At 31.6% G+C, this 21,761-nt stretch overlaps 2 protein-coding genes across 2 annotated transcripts; both read right to left on the reverse strand.

Annotated features, from left to right (window-relative positions):
• Window positions 1–1,546: 1,546 nt before the first annotated feature.
• Window positions 1,547–7,373, reverse strand: LOC139525019 (uncharacterized). The gene is made up of 6 exons (XM_071320195.1): window positions 7,281–7,373; window positions 6,569–6,719; window positions 6,084–6,341; window positions 4,870–5,055; window positions 2,037–2,188; window positions 1,547–1,831 (listed from the first exon to the last, which is right to left on the reverse strand). The coding sequence occupies exons 1-6, from the start codon at window positions 7,371–7,373 to the stop codon at window positions 1,778–1,780; spliced, it is 894 nt and encodes a 297-aa protein (XP_071176296.1). The 3' UTR covers window positions 1,547–1,777.
• LOC139525020 (signal peptide, CUB and EGF-like domain-containing protein 2) lies at window positions 7,260–19,204 on the reverse strand. Its single transcript, XM_071320196.1, has 11 exons — window positions 19,048–19,204; window positions 13,642–13,836; window positions 13,239–13,417; window positions 12,514–12,799; window positions 11,682–11,843; window positions 11,118–11,279; window positions 10,332–10,521; window positions 9,656–9,819; window positions 8,971–9,153; window positions 7,827–8,053; window positions 7,260–7,430 (listed from the first exon to the last, which is right to left on the reverse strand). Exons 1-10 carry the CDS (start codon window positions 19,202–19,204, stop codon window positions 7,827–7,829), a joined length of 1,905 nt encoding a protein of 634 aa, XP_071176297.1. The 3' UTR covers window positions 7,260–7,430.
• Between the last annotated feature and the right edge of the window lie 2,557 nt (window positions 19,205–21,761).

Below are 21,761 nucleotides of genomic sequence, written 5' to 3' on the forward strand. Positions count from 1 at the left end.
GGTCATTTATATTCCATGAACTGCATCTCAAAAGCATATTTCTTTTTCTCAAATGCCTCGTTTGACTATTAATAATAATTTCTTACCAAAGCATTCTGACACATCACTTTTACTTTCCAGTAATGTCATTTAGTTTCCAATGTGAACCATTTGAACAGAGAACATGAGCATTCTTAAAACGATAGGACGATTCATAGTTAGTGACGTCTCAATACTGTTATGAGAAATTTGTTTGTAAGAAATTATTTTACATACGATAATCAATTTATTTTGTCAAAGAGTTCCCCCGATTTCAGAAACCACCTCTCAAAAATATAGTATTGAAAGTATTCAAATAGAACATACAAATTTTATTTAAGTTGAAGACAAAATAAAGATGAAAAAGATGTTCAATCAAAACCACAATTTGTAGTCATCATACAATCTTAGGAGGAAAAAGGAAAAGAAAGAAAAAAACCGGAATCAACTGTCAACAAAGCACTACTCACACTACAGATTGACTTACACGATCTATAAAAAAAAACCACATTGTTGATCTCAGATGCCCTTGCAGGGTCAACAGTAAGAACTCTAGTAATGACACCCCAACAAACAAACAATTTTAGCTACTGAAAATACAGTACGTCTAACATGTAATAAACTAAAATGATTTTTTAATATTTTTGATATGTTGCGACACCAAACAAACCTTACATCATATGTAAGCAAATTACACTGACTTATTACGCATACATAATGTATTCATACATACCGTTTCCGTCTAGAAATGATAATTAGAATAACGATTATCATGAAAATGATAAGGGACACCAATATGCCAATAATCAATACCAACGTTGTTAAACCTGTAAAAAAACCCATCAAAAAACAATTAAATTATAAATCGGATAATTAACAGCAAGAATGGTGCAGTATTTGTAAGATTTGAACTTTTAAATATCTCTGGTTCACGAGAAGATATTGATTTTATTGTATAATGTTAAAAAGTTAAATAATGTAAAAGGAAAACTTGACACTTACATAGGCAAAATGACGTTTTAAATCGTAAGGTATTGACCACTTTTAGAAAAGAAAAAAAAACTACAGAAATTGCAGTATAAGAAATAATAGAAGAATGGTAATAGATATACACATGATAATACTTAAAGCGGCATTAGTTAAGTATCTGAACAGTTCTCGAATAGTATAATTTATGATGTTGACATTTTATTTGCTTTGTATAGTGAATATGCCTCTTAAATAGTTGTCGGAACTAAAAGTGCTCATCTGGACTCCAGTATACTTAACTGCATTATTCAATTAGATGATGTCCATTTACCGAATTGATCATTAAAAATAAATGACATGTAGATCACTTATATCCCATTACAAGATGCAGCTAGGTCTTTTGTTTTTACAATTTCAAAGATTATGTAAACGTTCACGTTTCTGTTGTATCACTGACTAAATTTTCAAATATGTTATTGGGTTAAGGTCGTTGTATTTAATGTTTTTGTGGTCATCCACAACATAGGATCTGTATGATTTAAACCTATAACTACTAAAATCTTAAATCTTAAAGCTGAGTCATAAATAACAGGAGAAAGAACTGATAACTATGGCAAACTCCTTTCATTAACACAGTTAACAAATATGTTGAATTGTAGTTGCTTTTCCATCATGGTAATTTGATTTTATCATTAATCGTTCGCTTTGTCGGTGATAACCGTAGCTCGTGTTATATCACCAAGTAAAAGAAAATCCATACAATAAATAGAGAAAAGATAGATTGCTTTACTTATACATTACTTACGATACGTACGAGTGTCTGTTTCATCAGTTGCAGTTGATTCTGAAAGAAGTTGAGAAATAAATATTAGAAAATTTATTGCAAGAAATAAAACAAACGAAGCCTTGATAACATATTCAATGTTTATAGATATATATATGTATATGTATGTTTATGGCGTGAAATAATATTCAGTTTAACATTTATTTATATAATCGTTTATCAATAATTCTACAAATGTATGCAATAAGGACACATAAAGACTCACGGTTACAATCATATATAGAAACTGAGCTAGTTCCTCCAGTAGTTGTTCCCGTTGGACAAAACAAAATGTCTGGCCTGTCAATAGCTGGTATGTCCCGACACTACACGGTAAACATTCTTCAATTGATAGATAATGACCAATACTGCAAGGAACTGAAGAAAATGAAATAACAAATGAATTGTCCATTGGGAATACAAATTAATGTTTACAAATTCAAATGCAATTACATATTACGAGAGTGACGCATATAATGTTTTAAACACAATCCAACCGTACCAAAAATGAAATTAGAAGCCTTTGTTTTTGTTTTTTGTTTTTGTACCTTTTGAGTGTTACTTTTTTGTTTTTTAAATTAACCAAATGGAAAATAACAATTTAAAGGGAGGAACATAAAAAATAAACTATAAGACGAAAATATGGATATATGGGGAGCAACATATTTTAAGTAATGGTCATATATCATATATGTACGCGTAAGTATATCTAGAAAGCAAATAAAAAACTGAGGGAATCGAAAATAATGAGATCAAGTGCGTCGATGGATAAGCATCCCCGTCTATTCTATTCTTACACCCCACTCATTACCCAGTTACTTGGGAATTGGACTAGAAGTAAAATTATAGATATGACTACAAACCTGATACCTAAAGAAATAAGACTACAAGTCGCTACACAATTTGAGATGGTCACCGTAAAACTTGTAATGTCGATTTCAGTCGTGTTTCTCATAGATCAGTTGGAGCAGATACAAAACACTGTTCAACATCAAAATCACACGAGTAATCTTAGATGCTCCAGATTGGTAAATATATCTTGCTCTAAATATGGCACGTGTCACTGTTTATGGTAAGTGTAAATTCGATAATAAGTCTAAATAGAATATGCCCCAAACGGGACCCACTTACGGAGTTGTGGCTGCTATACATGTAAATATCCGTGATGATCTGTGAAACTTGAAACTGATACTGCATAACGATAAACTAAAATGATGATGGTGTTCCTAAAGCTTTCAATTAGATTTCTCTAAATTTACCAACATGAATACTAGTTTAAAAGCAGAGATGTCTAAACACGTCTAATCGCAAAATTCATCGCTGTTTATGGTAAGTGTAAATTCGATAATAAGTCTAAATAGAATATGCCCCAAACGGGACCCACTTACGGAGTTGTGGCTGCTATACATGTAAATATCCGTGATGATCTGTGAAACTTGAAACTGATACTGCATAACGATAAACTAAAATGATGATGGTGTTCCTAAAGCTTTCAATTAGATTTCTCTAAATTTACCAACATGAATACTAGTTTAAAAGCAGGGATGTCTAAACACGTCTAATCGCAAAATTCATCTAACGTAAATTTGCTTAGTAATTTATACCTTTATAAACAGGGAATTTAAGGAAGTAAAATTACAAATCACTGACTACCGAGTTCATAATGAACACGGCGAGAACTCGGCGACTAACAATACTTCTGCAGTGATAGATACCTATTGCTAGAAAATAAAGATATTGCTGGCGCAAATACAAAATGACAATCCTGGTACAATGTATCTTCGATGAATTAATCCATATATTTCGGACGTCCAAAGCGCTTCTCTGGAAATAGAAACGCAGGTCTGGAATATTGTACCAACTTGAAGAAACTGGACCCTTTATGCAGGTGCTGCTGAAATATTTCTGATTCGAAATGTTAAGTTCATAATTGGTAGCTGGAATTATGTCTTTTGTCGTTATGGTTCGTTCTAGAATCAAATTCTAGATGTTAATCTAGATATGAAAATAACTAACTGCATCTGTTGTATGCTTTATTTCAAGTTCAATTGAATAGATACAGCTTTTATTTTTCTCAATACAAAATAATCTATTGAGAGTAACGTGAAGTTTTGAACGCTAACTTTCCAATTCTTGAACAAATATTGAATGTTGAAAATCGAATGTTGAAAACGAATGTTGAATGTTGAAAACGATTGTTGAATGTTGAAAACGAATGTTGAATGTTGAAAACGAATGTTGAATATTGAAAACGAATGTTGAACGTTGAATGATAAAAAAATCGAAAACAAGAATGTGCCAATTGATCCAATGTACAGGGATGACCCATCCTACTATCATTTTCTACGTTCAGCGGACTGTGAAAACGGGATAAAAACTCTAGTTTGGCATTAAAATTAGAAAGATCATATCATAAGGAACATGTATACAAAGTTTCATGTTGATTGGATTTCAACTTCAACAAAAACTACCTCGACCAACAATTTTAACCTGAGTCGGGACAGACGGACGACTGGACGAACGAACAGACAGACGAACGGACGGAACGGACGAACGGACAGAACGGACTAACGGACGGAACGATCGATCAGACCAGAAAACATAATGCCCATAAATAGGGAATACAAATGTTCATTAATGTTGCACGTTGAAATCGAATGTTTAATGTTAAAATGAATGCTAAAAAACTTAAAAATGAATGTTGAACATGTTGAATGGTGAATGTTGAACCAGCTTGACATCCATCAACTTTCTTAAACTTATAATTCTTGCAATTTACAGAATAGACTGTTTTGGATTTTTAAATGTCTCAAATGTTCTACATTGTTATTTTTTTAAACGTTCAATCACAAGCAAACTTGATGAAGGTGTTTCAAAAAGCCTTTGGGATGAACACTGTATTTTTTAGATTAGTTTTTTTTCCTATTAAAATACTTTTCATCAGTAAATGTTAGATTATAGATAAATAGGGTACACGTTCTTGTATTTATCCTTATTGTTTATTTGAATAAAAAATATTTCAAATAAACTCAATATACACATGTATATTCTAATCTTACCACAAAACGCCACGTTAGCAATAGAACCAGATGGACACATTAACCAACTGTCTGAGGTCGATTGATTCTGTTTGATGTGGTAGGTATTGTTACCCAGGAGAATATTAAACGATTGACCATTGTTTTCTAGAGACTTCATTTCCGCAACAGCATTTGCAAGTCCATAGTAGCATGTCTGTGTGTCATCTTAAATAAATAAGTGTGAATAGGAAAGTTGAAATTCGTTATCGCAAATACATTTGTTCAAACCTCATACTAAATGGTGGAGTAAGACGCCATATCAAGGTGATGGAATCGAATGAATTCTAAATTGAGCGAGATCGGATTTGTTCGACGGGATAACCGTCAGCCTCTATGCGAATCTAGAATCAGTCAAACTATGACAATCGAGAATAGGAGATAGTCGTTGAAGTTGCAGATTTGACCACAATTTTGGGTATCTACGACTGCAAATGTCGCTAGTGAGGTGAGACACACTATTCTTACATTAAGTCCCGTGACACTTTCTATTTTGTTGTAGCGCGCTGCGAAATTCGTAATTTGTAGGCGTTGTGAACACTACGGTGGTTCAGTCTTGGATTAAAGATATAAAGACATCAATTACTTTGATAAACCTTCATAGAATTGCATAAAAATTTAGACAAGACTGGAGCTTATAAGTCCATTGTTAGTATCCAGAGAAAAGTTTGAAAATTTATATGCAAACTCTTTGGTATTTAACATATAAAAGGTCTTAAAGTTTGGGCAATCAACATAACCAATGACAGGGCTAATAGTTCTGCGGAACCTTAATCGAGCTTTTTGTATAATTGTCAAAATTTTACCAAATATTGTACTTCATACATACGAATGTAATGAAAAACGGGAGTATACTCAAATGTTCTGATTCCATTTTTGTAATACAATAATACCTTGTTCTGACTTTTTATTTGTTCCTGATACGAACATACAAAGATGTCAATTTCAGAAAAAAACATATGCACATATGATAAGGATTTGAGTTGCTTAGTCCTTTTTTGAAAATAGATTGTAGTCACAAAGATACTACCTATATTGAACTAATCATATTTTGTAACGTGAAGGAAAAACCGAAAAAAAAGACGAATGAAAAATAGTCAATCACTTTTCAGTCTAAGCTACAAAAATAAAATTGTGAACATCTTTACAAACACCCAGACTTTTATAAGTATTATTCTAAACTATCCAAATCTTACGTTTTGTGGTATTGCAGGCGATGGTAACAGAATATCCAATATAAACATTGTTGATATTACGCCTGGTACGCTGATAATTTTCATTACAATTATGAATCTCATAGTTTGTCATAATGCAAGATGCTGACATATAACATGACAACTGTTTATATCCATTGCTTATTTTTGAAGCTATTGCCATTTCTGTTTCACTGTCACATTCCAATAAGTCGTAAAAAGAAGTATAGTTCACATAAACCATTAACGACTCTTGAATATCTAAAAGCAAAAAATGTATTAAAAAACGAACATTTGCATAATTGATCATGAGTACCATACATTTAATAAAAAGTCGCCCACAAATGAAGATTAAAATGATTTTGGAAATCGCATGATTGAAAACCTTCTATTTTTTATTAATTAGCATGAGGAGTTGTCATTTAAACAGAGAAAATTCTATATTTGCAATAAGTTTACCCGTATAAACAATCTAAACGATTACTTACTGGAGCAAGATGGTAGTCGTGCATATGGATTTTCCTCTGTTTGAAAATCCCACAAATGGAATGTTTCATTTCCACACCGATAATGAGGCCTGACATCCTCATTCGTTGCAGAATAGGGAAGAGTGATGTGTAGGTTGGAGTTCAAGGCATTCTTAAATGATAAAAAGAATTCATATACGTCTATATCACTTTATGATAATGGTTATTGCATACAACAACAATAAATCCCTCAGTTTAAGATAAAAAGATTGTTTCAGAATAAATATGTTTAAACTATCAAAATCATAGCTATTACATGTGCAATAAAGAACTGCAATACGACTATTGATAAACCAATTTGTCTTTACGCTCCTAACTGAATATTTTAAACAGTTTGTCTCTAGCAGAAAAAAAAAGATATCAGTTACTCAGAAAAGGAATGGATGATCTAGACCGACGTCCGGTTAATTTTCAGTGGTTGTGTTTTATGATTGCTGAACCGATTTGTTGGGATCGAATTTTGTGATGAAAGAATATCTTGTAATTCCCCGTAACTTCTTCAACCTTTTCTGAACTATAGAGCTTGACATATGTTTGTTTCATAGAGTGTTGAACAATGCCTGTCTATTTTTATCGGATTTTTTGTCACAGGTTTTCCATTGATGTATACTCTTCACCTCCTCTTTTTAGAACTCTAAAGTTTTACTGGTACCTGGACATGGGTCTAAAGTACAGTTCCCAATTTCTGTATCAGTTCCATTACATGTTTGGCCTCCATTATCAGGGAGAGGATTAGAACAAGATCTGCCTCTATGTCGTGTCCCATTTCCACAACTAGTAGAACATTCAGTCCAATTATCCCAATGAGTCCATTCACCATCAACTAAATACATGAATAAGTGTGGTGGTAGAAAAAAGTAAAATCATAAATATACTGAACTCCGATGAAAATTCAAAATGAAAATTCTCTAATCAAATGCCAAACCAAAAGCCCAAGCACATCAAACGAACGGATAGCAACTGTCTAATCCGAGTGAATGAAGAGTTTCGATATCCAAGTCTAGTTTTGCTGTTGTAATATTTACAGTCTAGTGGTTTAATGAAACTACAATTTACACACTATTCGCAATTAAAAATGTCTTTTCAGTGTTCATCTACATGTAAAAATGATATAAATGTCTAACTTAACATGATCCATAATTTCCTTTTGTTTGATGTCCGGAAAATTACTTCAATAGTACTATATATGCAGTAAACTATAAGAAGAAATTATACCAACCTACAGAAATTTCACAAAGCCTTCCCGTATATTTATAACTGCACAGACACGAATAAGCTGAAATACCGTCCACACATGTAGCTTTATTCTGGCATACATTAGCGATACAATCGTCGATATTAACATCACAGTTTGATCCAATAAATCCCCTTTGTCACTTACATCTGTAGCCTCATAGTCGGTACACGTCCCGTGTATAAAAGGATTACTCATACAGTCAGCTATAGCTGCACATAAAGAAATGACACAGTATTAATCGTCTATGACTTTGTTTAAAAAATGGAGTCTAACGCAAACTCAAAACGCGCATCTTGAAGTAATGCACATTTCAACATATACAGGCTAACATTTTTCAGTGTTTTGGGGATCTTTAACATTATAGTTAGTAAGAGTAATACTTATCAATCTGCATCTTTCATATAAACATCTTACTTCTGTTTGCAAAAAGCAAAATCATCTTCAATGCGCAATATCTAGAAAAAACGTAACTGAACCCCTGTTTTATGATATGAATACTAGTAACTGATGGGTTGAAAAGACAGTTCTTTGTGTATAGCATATGTTTTGCAATGATAAGAAACCCAAAAGGAACAGTTATAGCTCATTTTTCCTTTATGCACAATTTAAATGTTATGACGGAAACTTAAATCAAATATCCATAAACTCTAACAACACAATCAGGGGTGGCAAATACATATAGTATTCGCATTTCTCAATATAACTATGGTTCTAAATAGCATACATAAAAGTTTCAATCTGAGTTACACTAAAATATGCATAATTTAAAAATTAAACTTTCGAAATCAAATGTATTGTTCATCGGGTTAAATACACATATCCATAATCGTTAAAACATTTAGAAATTACAAGTCAGTGATAATTGTGTGGTATTGAAATTAAAATATAGAAGCTAGTTTGATTCATGCTTGAGTTTTTTTTCTATTCTGAGTGATTCAGTTGAAAACTTGAAACATTTAAAGAGTCAAAATGTAAAACGGTTCTTGAGGAGCATTCGTTTACAGTTACCTGCGAATGTACACTTAAGTTAGTCCTTTTAATCTAGAACCATGTACATCTAGTACATTAAATGCTATTACGAGCTTAGCTGTATATTAAATGCATGCACAAGACTTAATTGGTATACCATCACACTGGCCAGGAATACGAATGTAGGCGTTGACAAGGTTACTATAAGAAAAGTCTTCCCAGTTGACATATCCATCTTCTATGTCTTCACTACTGCACATGGGGAATGTATGACCTTCTGTTGAGTTAGCTGCTAATGACCTTACATTAAACTGTGAAATGTAGCCACTAAAACCACTCCCTGATTTAAAAAAAAATAATTTAACTAGGTTAAACGTATGCATTATTTTTGAACTGTTCATTCATATCAAATAAAGCAACATCATTAGTAATTATATTCACTACGGTTAACTGAATGTGAAAGGTAAATGTTTGTGTAAACGTTAAAAAATCAGAATTTCGTTTTTATACTTTATCACAAGTCATGAAATATAACTGACCGATAGAGACTATAGAAAAGGAAAAGTTCTATGATTACTTTGATATTCATATGTATTAGTTATGTATTTTTTCTTGTTAAAAATTGTTCTTAAATTGTCTTGACATATTTTATAGTTTGTTCATTGTTTGTACTGTTACTGCTTTTTTGTAGGTCAGTGTTTCGTTGGTCCGTTGTTTTCCTCTTAAAGTTGATGGTTTTCCATCGGTTTGAACTTGTTACCCGTATTTGGTTTTGCCAAATTGCATTATGACTTTTGACCAGAGGTAAACTATACTCTCAAGAAAAAAAACCCCATATATACCTCCTAAGGTAATATTTAAGCCGGAGATCTCATCTACATCAAAGTTGATCAATGTTTTGAATATTTCTTTCCTATCAATATACATAATGGTGAAATTATGTTTCACATGTATCTCAATATACACCCATCCTTGACACAAATCTTCTGGCATCTGTACTGTGTTACTAAAAGGAAAATTAATGATATGAATAAAAACGTCATATTTAGATTAATGCGAAATTGCTTATCGGAATATTCCGGGGAATATATATTATGGCTTCAGATTTTGTGACATGAAGAAAGACAACTGTATTCTAGAAAACAAAAGAAATAGGTCATAACTTTTTCAATATACAGTGCTTGTGTCTTTTTTTTAAGTACACATAGTTCTTTCTCTTTTGTTATTTATATGAAAATGGTTTAATACTGAACAAGTTTTCACGTGAGAATATATATCTTGTGACAATGAAGCATATCCTGATTTTAAAGATCAAAACACTTCCGAATAAAATGTTTGAGAGTCTTTAATAGATAGATCTTTTGTTTAACGTTGAAAAGAATTATTGTAAAATTGAGAATAGCAACCAAATAATTTTAGAAATAAAAACCAAAAGCACGAATCTGAAGTTGCAAGTGATTACCTAAGTGGGGTGACAGTTTAGCTGGTCATTTGAATTATTAAAATAGTTTTACTTACTTGTAAAATAACACATGATTTACATCTAGCTCCAAAAGTACAACCAAACCTGAGGATAATCGAAAGATGGTTCCGGAGGAATTCGAGTCGCATTTTGCATGAAATGTTATAAAGAAAGGGAATGATATTGTTGATATCTCTAGGTCCGTATAACTAACATCTGACATATTAGGAAAGCCTATGTCAAAATCTGCAAATAGACAAAATTTATTTTTCTTAGAATGCGTGGTTTGCGGTTTAATGTTTCTATTGATTAATATAACAATCTAACTTAGCTATCTATGTTTTGCTATATAAATTTCATCTACAACAGTGCTTAGTCGATTGCACTGATGCTGGACTGTTATGTTCCGAGAAAAGCTCATTAGTTTGGATAATATCCTTACTTACAAAATAACCTGTTTTATATTCTACTTTTGGAATTTACAAAGAAACTTCCTAATGAAAAAATTGAGTTCGATCGATTAGGTGTCTGTTCTTTGAAGTACGTATTCGACTACCTTTACCTTCTTATCTTCCAAAAATAAATTTTGGTAAGAGCGTTCCTCATGCAAGCAAACTAGAAATTGGCCTCAGACGCCCTAAAAATATCTATCTTTTTTGCTTTCATTTACAGTACTTACAAGATATATGGAATTTAAAATATAAAAAAAGACAATAAAAGAAATCTGTTTAAAAAGTGAACTTTTCTATTGATGTTGTCATTTATAATCCATGAACAGCATGATAACTATGATTCGTTATTTTTCAAAAGTATCTTTCGACTATCAATAAGAAATATCTTACCAAAGCATTCTGACACATTACTTCTTCTTTCCATCAAGGTTATTTTGTTACCGGGACATTTTGAACAACTCACAGACCCATAAGACTCTTCATAATATCCAATATCACATTTAATGCAAGGTGGTAATCCAGTTGTAGACCATGTTCCTGGAACACAGGATTCTACAAAGTTCAATACCGTATTAATTGCATATCTTGTAAAATTTAGATATTTTTTTGCTTTCAGATAATATACCAGTATACAAACTGTGACTGTTATTACAGACTTCATGGATTTTATCATAAATTTCTACTTAAATTGTTTTACAATATCAACATTTGATTTATTTTTTTTAGCTACAAATTGAAGAAAATATGTTGCTTTAACAGTACCGATTCACATATAAAAGATTGACTATTCATAGCTTAATTCATAAGATTTCAATCATTTTAATATTTTAATTCGATACAACTTTGTCATTAAGAAATTGAATTTACATGAAACTATCTGTTTTGCAAATATATCAAATGGTCCATATAATATGTTGAATTGGTGAAATTAAAGAAGTATTTGAGAAATATTACCTTCACATTCTGATGAGTCGATAGCCCCTTCTTTAGCTGTTATCAGCCTTTCGGGGCATGTAATGCAATTTCTTTGTCCAGAAGTTGGTTGATATGACCCTCTTTTACACTTGATGCATTCACTCACAACAGTGTCATAATATGATCCAGCTGGACAAGGCACTTTCATAAAAAGTTAAAAAATATTCTTTTTTATTATTTTATTTTCTAAATTATAAAACAAAATTGGAAAACATGCATATGGGACAGGAATAGATAGTGTAAAAGAATAACAAATTGTCGAAAAAAAGAAGGTCATCACATTGATCAAAGGAAACACGAACATAAAAAGGAGTTGTGGAGCATATCTTTGCTCAACTGTAATAATTGTAATAACTGTATAATGGTCTACCAAATTATAAAGATTGAAAATAAGAGTCCATAAGTTTAACGACTTAGCGTAAAATCGTATGCAGTTAATGCTTACCCTGTTAGACACCCGATACCGATATTTTTTTTAAATTTTTTTTTAATAAAACTTCATCCGTTTCTCTTTGTTACCTTGATTTTTATTGTCTTAATCGATTGATTAGAATTGAACATCGGTAAACTACTGTTGCCATTATTTAATACAGTTTGAGTTATAATATTGTAATTTGAAAAAAATCACATACGAACGCTGTATGCACAAGTCAATAATTCTCCTGAACATTTATAGTTTGACTGTCCCTCTGGTATCTTTCGTCCCTCTTTTATAGTTCACTCTATGTTTAAAAAAACAGTTGCGACATACCGGAGCATTCATTTATAATTTTGATTTAGTTCAATAAAAAAAATATACTGATATACTTACTACAACTTATTATATTACCATACACTGGAACGGCATTATCGGGGCATTCAATCTCCAGTCCATTTGACGAAATTCCTAAGAGGTATGTAGTATGATTGGCCTTAACAAGTGTCACGTTCTCTAAAGAGAACTCGTTTTCAATTACAAACATCAGTTCGGTTACAGTCAATACTTCTTTTTCATATTCGACTGATGTAATCGTTGTGTTTTCTGTTCCGAAATAAATTTCTACGTCAACTTTCATGTTGCCAGTTGAACGTTTTCGGGATGTTTCTCCGCAAACAACCTGAAATAATATGCGATGCATAATTAAAAAAAAAATACATTCCCTTTTATATTAAGCAGACTAATTTTTGATACCATATCATCAGTTCGAATAGAATTCGAACAAATTATTCAAGATACAGTTACTGTGTGACGATTTATTTTTATATTGAATATAACATGTTAATATCGACTAGAGTCAAACTTATGTGGATAAAGTCAACTTAACGTTAGTTTACGGTTTTTCAAAACAATATGTCACCCAATAATGTACAGAAAGCTAGGCCGGTTTTGACAAAAGGTTAGCAATTATTATGAGAAAAGCACAGGTATGATTTATGTAAAGCTGATCGACAAGACACACAAAAACAAGCAAAAGACAAAAGACATCAACTTGAGAGTTCTCGAAGAAGTTTATTAATCAATGGTAAATTGATTGAGTATACAGTATCAATACTTACTACTATGTTTGCAATATTACAATTTGTCGGCTGACATTTGGAATTCCATGAAACTGAATTTTGAATAGTGATGATAAAGTTTAATTTTATTTCATTTTGCACCAACAGATTATTGCAGTCTCCTGTATAGTAGAATTCAGCCGACATAACTGCTGGTCGTCCTTGTGTACTGTCTAAGGCTGAAATAATAATGAGACGTATATTGCCAAAAATGAATAAAAAAAAGCAACATGCAAACAATACAAGGATTTAAAATGTGTAAATACAATTTTTTTGTTGTTTAAATATCAAAATATTTAACCAACGCGTTTTTAAAAAGAATTCATTTACTGTTTAACATGTTTAAGAGTGTAAATATCAATGGTATTTTTATAAACCTTATTTTATTATCTTCAATGCGTACCGTAACAGTCTGTAATTTGTTCATGGTATAACCATGTACCATCATCAAGACAAACTAACAATGCCGGTAGTGGGTTTGAGATCACAACGGAATAACCATCTGCGCACAAAGGATGACAAAGACGTCCACCTAACCAATTATCACAGGCAATGGCTCCGTGTTTAGGCGCCTGTAGATCTTGACAAATTTCTGTAGCTATTTATAAAAATCAATAGAAATAAATCAATTCATATCCAATTTTTTATGGAAATATTCTTTATAAAGCACAAAGGTGTCAGTATTCGCCTCAAAAACTAACAAAACCTTTGAATAGACGTATTAAAGGGAAACTTTGCAAAAAAATCAAAAATTGATATGATGTTTATTCTGTATAAAAATGCTCAAATTCATAGATATTAAAGTTTTATTCTGCTAGATAAGAGATCACCATCGATGTTAAATTTAGAGTATCAATTCTCTGCGGTCAGCCATTTTGTCACCTTCTCCGATTTGCAGTCACGATATGTCTAAGGACCAAAACTACAGTAACCCGATGTAGTCGTAATTGCGTGTCGATATCTCGTCAATCGTACGGTTGTTTTATCCGACTAGTTAACTAGTTAACTAACTTAATACGGAAAATTTTCTTCTTTTTTTTTTAAATAGCCATGATCTGTTATTTTTAGACTGATAATATAGGTATTTAATAGTGAAAAAGTCAAAATTTCAAATCATAAATAAGTCTTCCGTGAAACTTGAATTGTTTTCGGAAATCTAATTAGTTCATAATTCTTTTATGTAATAAACTTTATTCAAATACATTAGGATCTTCGCTCCACTGATCACCCGCATGGCTAAAGGTATTACTTCCAAAGATATTGTAGGGGGTGTGATGTGACACGTCCAGGTATTCAAGCGATTTCCTGTCGAGTTTGCAAATTCATGCATCGTTTCACTTCTTAGTGTATTGATAAGTGTACACGGCCGATAACTTATAACTTTCCATTTTGAACTATTAGGTGTATAATATACATCTCTATCTTGCGTGTCCGAAAGTGATATTACTAAACTCATACGCTTGTTTATGAATAACATTTCTGGTGAAAAGAAAATTATTTATAAAAATATAAATAATACCAAAAAAAAACCAAACAGATTTGATGAAATAAAAATCTATATACGTATTTTTTCCAAGGGTAAATTTGGTAAAATGTAATATATACTCGTTGTCAATGGTGAAGGCCAGAAATATTGATTTAAAAAAAGGTACGCACTTGTCGACCATTCTTATATACGCCTGGATTATAAGTTACGGACCTATAGCGCAAATTAAAACATATACATGTATACATAGAACATAAAAAAGAAACATACATTTTGCGTAAATTGGGGTAAAAGTTTGGTAAAATGACAAGTCCACGTATGCCAACAGTATGTAATCATCAAATGACGATAGACTATAGTATACCAAAAGAAGAAGAAGAAGAGATTTAAATACAGGTCGATATATAACTTTATTTGGCTCATCGAAGTTATGGACATTTATATATCAATTAGATTGTTCACGAAAAAAGGAAGAAATTCGCCATCATCACAATTGTTCCGACATGCATGTAATATATACGCAACTGGAAGTACACTAATACCGAGGGATGTGAATATTTTCCAGGAAAACTATAGAGTATCAAAGTTTCAAATCAATTCCGGGATTTATTTTCTCTCTTTATATTCAATGACAGCAATTTAAAGAATAAACTGCTTGTCCGTTTTAGTGGTATTCTTGCCAGTTGAAACAGACTTATAATTACATTAAAAAATAGGGAAAGATGACATTTAATTCGTTCATTTTTTTTTAATACATCGTTGGTCAAATAGCTAAAGTATTATATATAGTTACGATGTGAGACAAAGAGTATTTTAAGAAGGACATTCCCGATTATGTATAAATTTTGTTGATGTTTTTCACACTTGAAAAGCATATCTGTTCGTAATTTGTTGATTCCATTCCAATTAGATCCTTTAATTTCCTGTCAATTTTTTAAAACATCTTTTTTCAAATATCTGAAGTATTCATGTGTTGTGAGATTTAAAATATTTTGATGAGCAGTTTAATTCCTAAATAGGTAATTAAAGATCACTTTGGATGGACTAAATTATATAATTGCAATTGTTAATGATCTGTTTGAAATATTTAAGGCTGCCGTTCCTAATTTGAAATAGTACAATTTTTAGTTCATAAACTCGTGTTTAGAAGGCTATTTTTATTTATAAATTCTTCAATTAAAATAATTCAGTATTTTATCGTTACTAAAGTAATCAAAAGTCATAATTCATTAAAAGTGATCTTATGCAAAATATAAAAATATACAACAGCTATCCAGTTATTGTGCGATCTTATTATTCCCGTTAATTAATTTTAATTATTTTTTTTTACATTCATGTGTCTGAAACTTTGTCTGACTCCCGTTTAAAATTGATACGAAATGATATTCACACCTGAAATGCCAGTGAACCGTGACGCATAGATTTCACTGAATGAGGATCAAAAGATTAGAATTACATAATGCTAATCTTTTAATTACCTTGAGTTAAACTACGCATTCCACATTCTTTAGGTGTCACGAAAGTTAAACAATACACATTTTATTGTTTCCACCGTACAAGCAAGTGAAAATGAATGCTGGAATGAAGCAAAAAGGTCAGAATACAAACATGTATTTTTAATACACTATCGATCATGTCAGTTTCGTATGTTTGTTTAAAGTATTTTTAGAAAAAAAATCATAAAAATGTTCTATTGTATGATTTACTTTTATTATTAAAATTCGTTTTAAAAAATCCACACGATCTTATTTTAAAAGTTGCATGGCTATCACTTATTTTTCGTTGGTTAATAGCTACACCAAAAGTCGTCGATGCGCTTTAAATCGCGTTATTAGATGGTTAACGAACAAGACTTAAATGAGATATTTTCACTCCCGGCATGCACCAAAGACCAAAACTACGTCACATAAGTCAGGAAGTTTCAAAAAATAAAATTAATAATTCCCAATTTTCTTCTTTATTAGATTTCATATCAAAATAAAACTTGGTGAATATGTTTTTTATTGTATTATAATTACATTAGATGTATATTTCATTATAATACGTTATTCTGATTGGCCAACTGCACATCTCGTGCTATTCCTGAAACAATTGTATTAGACAATAACATTTATTATTCATGATGACACGAGGTCCCACAATAAAGTGCACAGGTAAATTAAATGAAAACTTGATAAAAATCGTGGTTTCATGATTCTAGCTAAAAAATGTAATTATAAGTATTGAATGCTTCTTTTTGTAACTTTATAGGGTTGTAAAAGCGTTGACCGTGCGCACATTTTTAGTATGAAGCGCTTCCGCGCTTCATACAAAATGTACTTCGGTCAACGCTTTTACACCCCAATAAATTTACAAAAAGCAGCATTCAATTCTTAAATGAACATAATAAGATGAAAAGTGAAAAATCGCGAATTATCCCTTTAAGAAGGGATATAGTTACGATACTGTTGTCAGGTCATTAAAGATTGCATATTTTAGCGTTAATATTGATTCACTTATAGGGTCTTTGCATCGGAACTAAACACATTTATTAAAAAAACAGTTGTTGGCATGACACGGGTTATGTTCTTCTCGTATATGTTATGATGGTATGATACTCAACCCCTAACGGGAAGGATTGTGCCTGATGTTCATATGATGAAATTATAATCTTTCAGTCAGTTTAATTGAAGTCTGGAGCTGGCATGTCAGTTAACTGCTAGTAGTCTGTTGTTATTTATGTATTATTGTCATTTTGTTTATTCTCTTTGGTTACATCTTCTGACATTAGACTCGGACTTCTCTTGAACTGAATTTTAATGTGCGTATTGTTATGCGTTTACTTTTCTACATTTGCTAGAGGTATAGGGGGAGGGTTGAGATCTCACAAACATGTTTAACCCCTGCCGCATTTTTGCGCCTGTCCCAAGTCAGGAGCCTCTGGCCTTTGTTAGTCTTGTATTATTTTAATTTTGGTTTCTTGTGTACAATTTGGAAATTAGTATGGCGTTCATTATCACTGAACTAGTATATATTTGTTTAGGGGCCAGCTGAAGGACGCCTCCGGGTGCGGGAATTTCTCGCTACATTGAAGACCTGTTGGTGACCATCTGCTGTTGTTTTTTTTATGGTCGGGTTGTTGTCTCTTTGGCATATTTCCCATTTCCATTCTCAATTTTATACAATAGATGAGTTACATGAATTATGTTCAGTGGGTAGTAAAAGGAAATGAAAACAATGGTATAAAAGAACTAAACGAACAATTGCTTGATTCGACATGGAAGTATTATGTTCAAATGTTTTTATTTATAGAAATCCAAGAGATTAATAGTTGCTATCTTGGATTCACGTTATGGAAAAAAATGAAATTTAATTGTTTATCAATATCAATAGTTATTGCCACCAGAAAATCTAACAAATCATTTGTAGGTTTATCAGTAACACAAAACGCCCTACAAAAAAAGCCTCATAAATCAAAACGCCGTTTGATTTTTTTTTTTATAAAATAATCAAAAGCTGTGCGCTAATTAATACATTTCAAGGAGTAAAAAAAGATGGCAACTAATAACGAATCCAGTAAACCTTGTGAATGATAGCATATATGATTCCTCTCTTATAGGAATACAATGTAAAAAAAAATCAATTAATAAACTAATTAGGACTGTAGTCTAAATAAACTCATTATAGATCCCAGGAATGAAACTTAATATTCACGCCAGTCGCGCGTTTCATCTATAAAAGACTCAGCAATGACGCTCGAATATTTTTTTTTAAAAGGCCAAATAAAGTACGAAGTTGAAGAGCATTGAGGACAAAATCGTCCTAAAAGCTTTGCCAAATACAGTTAATTTATAATTATGAATATTTCAATGATAACTCAAGTCAACACAGAAGTGCTGACTACCGGGCTGGAGATACCCTCGGGGAATTTATACCCAACCAGCAGTGGCATTGACCTAATAAATAGTTATTTTAACACGATGATGATACTGTCTATTTGAATGGCCAGGAATATGACAGTTGTTTTCCATTTGTTTGATGTGTTTTAGCTTTTAATTTTGCCCTTTGACTACTGACTTTCCGATGTGAACATTCTCGGAGTTCGGTATTTTTGTTATTTTACTTTTTGAATCGAGATTATTTTTGTACTAACAATAACATTCGTGTTAAATGAATGATTTTACTCCGGTTATTTTGCCCCCTCCAAATAAATACATATCTAGGTGTTACAAAGTGGCACGAAAAAACTATGGCAGTGGTAATTAATGATAAGTAACCATTTTGTTTCTTTAACATTCGATTTAATTCTTATTTTAAAATTGCAAAATTTGAACTATGACAAACCTTGGCAAAACGGATGTTTGTCCATGTCCCACTGGCTATATGGTGAATCACACTTTCGACGACAGAACGTTGTATGTGTACCATTTAACTCTACATTACTTTCACAAGAGAACGAACACTGTGAACCAAGTCGAGCTCCTGTACATGAAAGTACCATGTACGGTGATGAATACAACCTTCGGCATCTAATTCTAGAAGACAATTTATATGAGTTATTTTTTGTTATAATACAATATCTTCAAATGCCAAAAAAAAAATACTTCTATTTTAAAGTTAGTTACATGATTCAATTCAATGGATGTTGGCACTGTTGACCTTTTGTAATATGCATATTGAAAGTTATCAAAGGTACCGGGATTATAGTTTAGTACGCCAGACGCGCGTTTCGTCTGCATAAGACTCACCAGTGACGCTTATATCAAAATAAAAAACTGACATATTGTGATTACATAATGTTAGGTTTTATTTTCTACGAAGTCTGACTTTCTTCCTATTTTGATGATTATCAAATATGTTTTTCTTATGCCTAAATATTCATTACAACATACACAAACAATATTATTGAGAATACCCTTACTTAACGTCTTTCAGAGAGGTTTATTCAGTTATTTGTAAAAAAAAATATAAAATTGAAAACTTAGTTCTAAACCAGAGTTATAAAGTCCCTTTTTCATCATTAAGTATTTAGCAGAAAAAACGAGTTTCCAAAGTACAACTAAGAATGAGCTCTTGGACTCGGAATTTAAGTCACATTCACGGTTCTGCATCTTTAAGGTTCAAGCGATATCATCCTGATTGATTTACGAGATGTTTGTTATTTAATTCATTTCATTAGGAGACAACCATGGTTGCTTGTTTACTTGTATAGGCACTGGTTGCTTGTTTTTAATCCTTTTTGTTTCATTCGTATTTATATTACGCAAAAATGTTTTTTTTTAATGTAATAGTGAGGTACTGTTAATAATCTTTTGTACTTTGCGATAATCTACTCTAGAGTTATTGGACTTTTATAGTCAAAAAATGTTTTTCATAGTCTGTAGCTTATGTTGCCTTCGATCAAATCACAAAGTATTTCGATTATTCCAACTAAAATAAATTATCGAAGTCTTATTTTGATTGAAACTTGAACATGATTTAAAGAATTCTTTTGCAATTTTTTAATATTGCTATGTTTCGTTAAGACATGGTTAAGTTCGAATGTTTTAAAATACACTGGATCAATCTACTTGTTATTGGGAATGTCACAAACAATATAAATATGATTTGAACGATTTTTTGACAATTCAAAACACAGGATTAAAAGACGGAACAACTCACGTTTCACAACCACAACAAATGTACAGTCTTCTGCTTTATTCCCGTTTAAATCTTCTGCTTTATAAGTCACTATATATGTGCCTACATTCTGAAGTGTTGACGAAGCAGGTCCGGATATTTTACGAGGAATAAGTGATACATCTTTATTATCTTTGACAATTGGTGCATGCCAGTGAACGTAGGAACTATCCTCATTTTCGTTTGTATAGAATAAAAGTGTATTTGGGCATCGTTCGAATATGGGCGGTTCTACATCTGCAGAAAAAAATATTCAAACAGTTATACTCATATTTCAAAACATTGCAAATTAATCAAATGAAAACAAATGAAAGATATTGTGAGAGAAACCGACTAGTTTATATTTTATTGTTCCGTCATAAAATACTTGTACGACTTCGAATTATATCAGTTAGTTACAAAATATTTCTACGAACAAAAAATTAACATTAGGAGTGAACTATATTTTATAATAATGAAATGTGACTGTTACCCTCAACAACAAAACGACTCAGGGCGGCATAAAGCATGTCATTTTAAAAAGACCTCTGCTTTCTGTGGAACACACCGTTTGAGTGTGTTTTCGCTCTTAGACACAATTCGATTATTTTCATTGCAACATAATGTGATAATTCTATCCATCGAAAAAAAATATTTAACTATGTACATTACTCACCTACACACGTAGGATCTCTTGTGTTCCATTTCCCAGACGCAAGGCAAATGTTAGTACGTTTGTTATAACCGGGATGTCGTATCCTTTTGAACAAGTATACGTACAAATGGAACTGAAATAAAACTGTGCTGAACACGTGAAGTTTAAGTTATTTCGTGGTACAAGGGCCGTACACTTCTTTTCCGAAAGCACAACAATAATGCATGTAATATGATAATGATAACTATTATTATAATCCTTGGTTTTTGATAGGGTTCGTGTTGCTCTGTCATATATACAAAATAAGACGTGGTATAATTGCCAAAAAGACAACTATGACACAAAACTTGATAGCTATAGGTCACCGTACGGCCTTTAACAATGAGCAAAGCCCATACAGTACAGGTAGTATAAAAGGCCTCGAAATCATAAATGCAAACAATTCACACGAAAAACTAAGTGTGCTGTTGCGGTGTTTTGCCATGACCTTATAAGTTTTGTATGACTCAAGAATTCGGAAATGCCCTTGGTTTCATTCACTATTTTTTGTCTACATATATATTACATTAATTTATTTGCAAATTATAAAACATTTTATCATCCTCCCTAATTATTATTTGTTTTAGTTTTGCTATCAAACGTTGACAAATTATATCAAGCTGTTTGAATTTGCTTATTTGTTTTATTTATTAACATCATACTGAAGAATTGTTTTGCAATAACTCATTAAATGAAAATAAAGTTT

Source organism: Mytilus edulis, chromosome 5 (genome assembly GCF_963676685.1).
Source record: "Mytilus edulis chromosome 5, xbMytEdul2.2, whole genome shotgun sequence".
NCBI classification, from domain to species: domain Eukaryota; kingdom Metazoa; phylum Mollusca; class Bivalvia; order Mytilida; family Mytilidae; genus Mytilus; species Mytilus edulis.

Excerpts from the sequence above, each read along its gene's own strand:
- LOC139525019 (XM_071320195.1), bottom strand. The coding sequence starts at position 7,373 with ATGGGACACGACATAGAGGCAGATCTTGTTCTAATCCTCTCCCTGATA. Across the intron at positions 5,056-6,083 it reads CGCCTGCAATACCACAAAAC|ATGACACACAGACATGCTAC; the intron begins GTAAGATTTGGA and ends TATTTATTTAAG. Across the intron at positions 2,189-4,869 it reads TGCTAACGTGGCGTTTTGTG|TTCCTTGCAGTATTGGTCAT; the intron begins GTAAGATTAGAA and ends CATTTTCTTCAG.
- LOC139525020 (XM_071320196.1), bottom strand. The coding sequence starts at position 19,204 with ATGGTACTTTCATGTACAGGAGCTCGACTTGGTTCACAGTGTTCGTTC. Across the intron at positions 9,820-10,331 it reads AATCATGTGTTATTTTACAA|TAACACAGTACAGATGCCAG; the intron begins GTAAGTAAAACT and ends TTTTCCTTTTAG. Across the intron at positions 9,154-9,655 it reads CTTAAATATTACCTTAGGAG|GGAGTGGTTTTAGTGGCTAC; the intron begins GTATATATGGGG and ends TTTTTAAATCAG.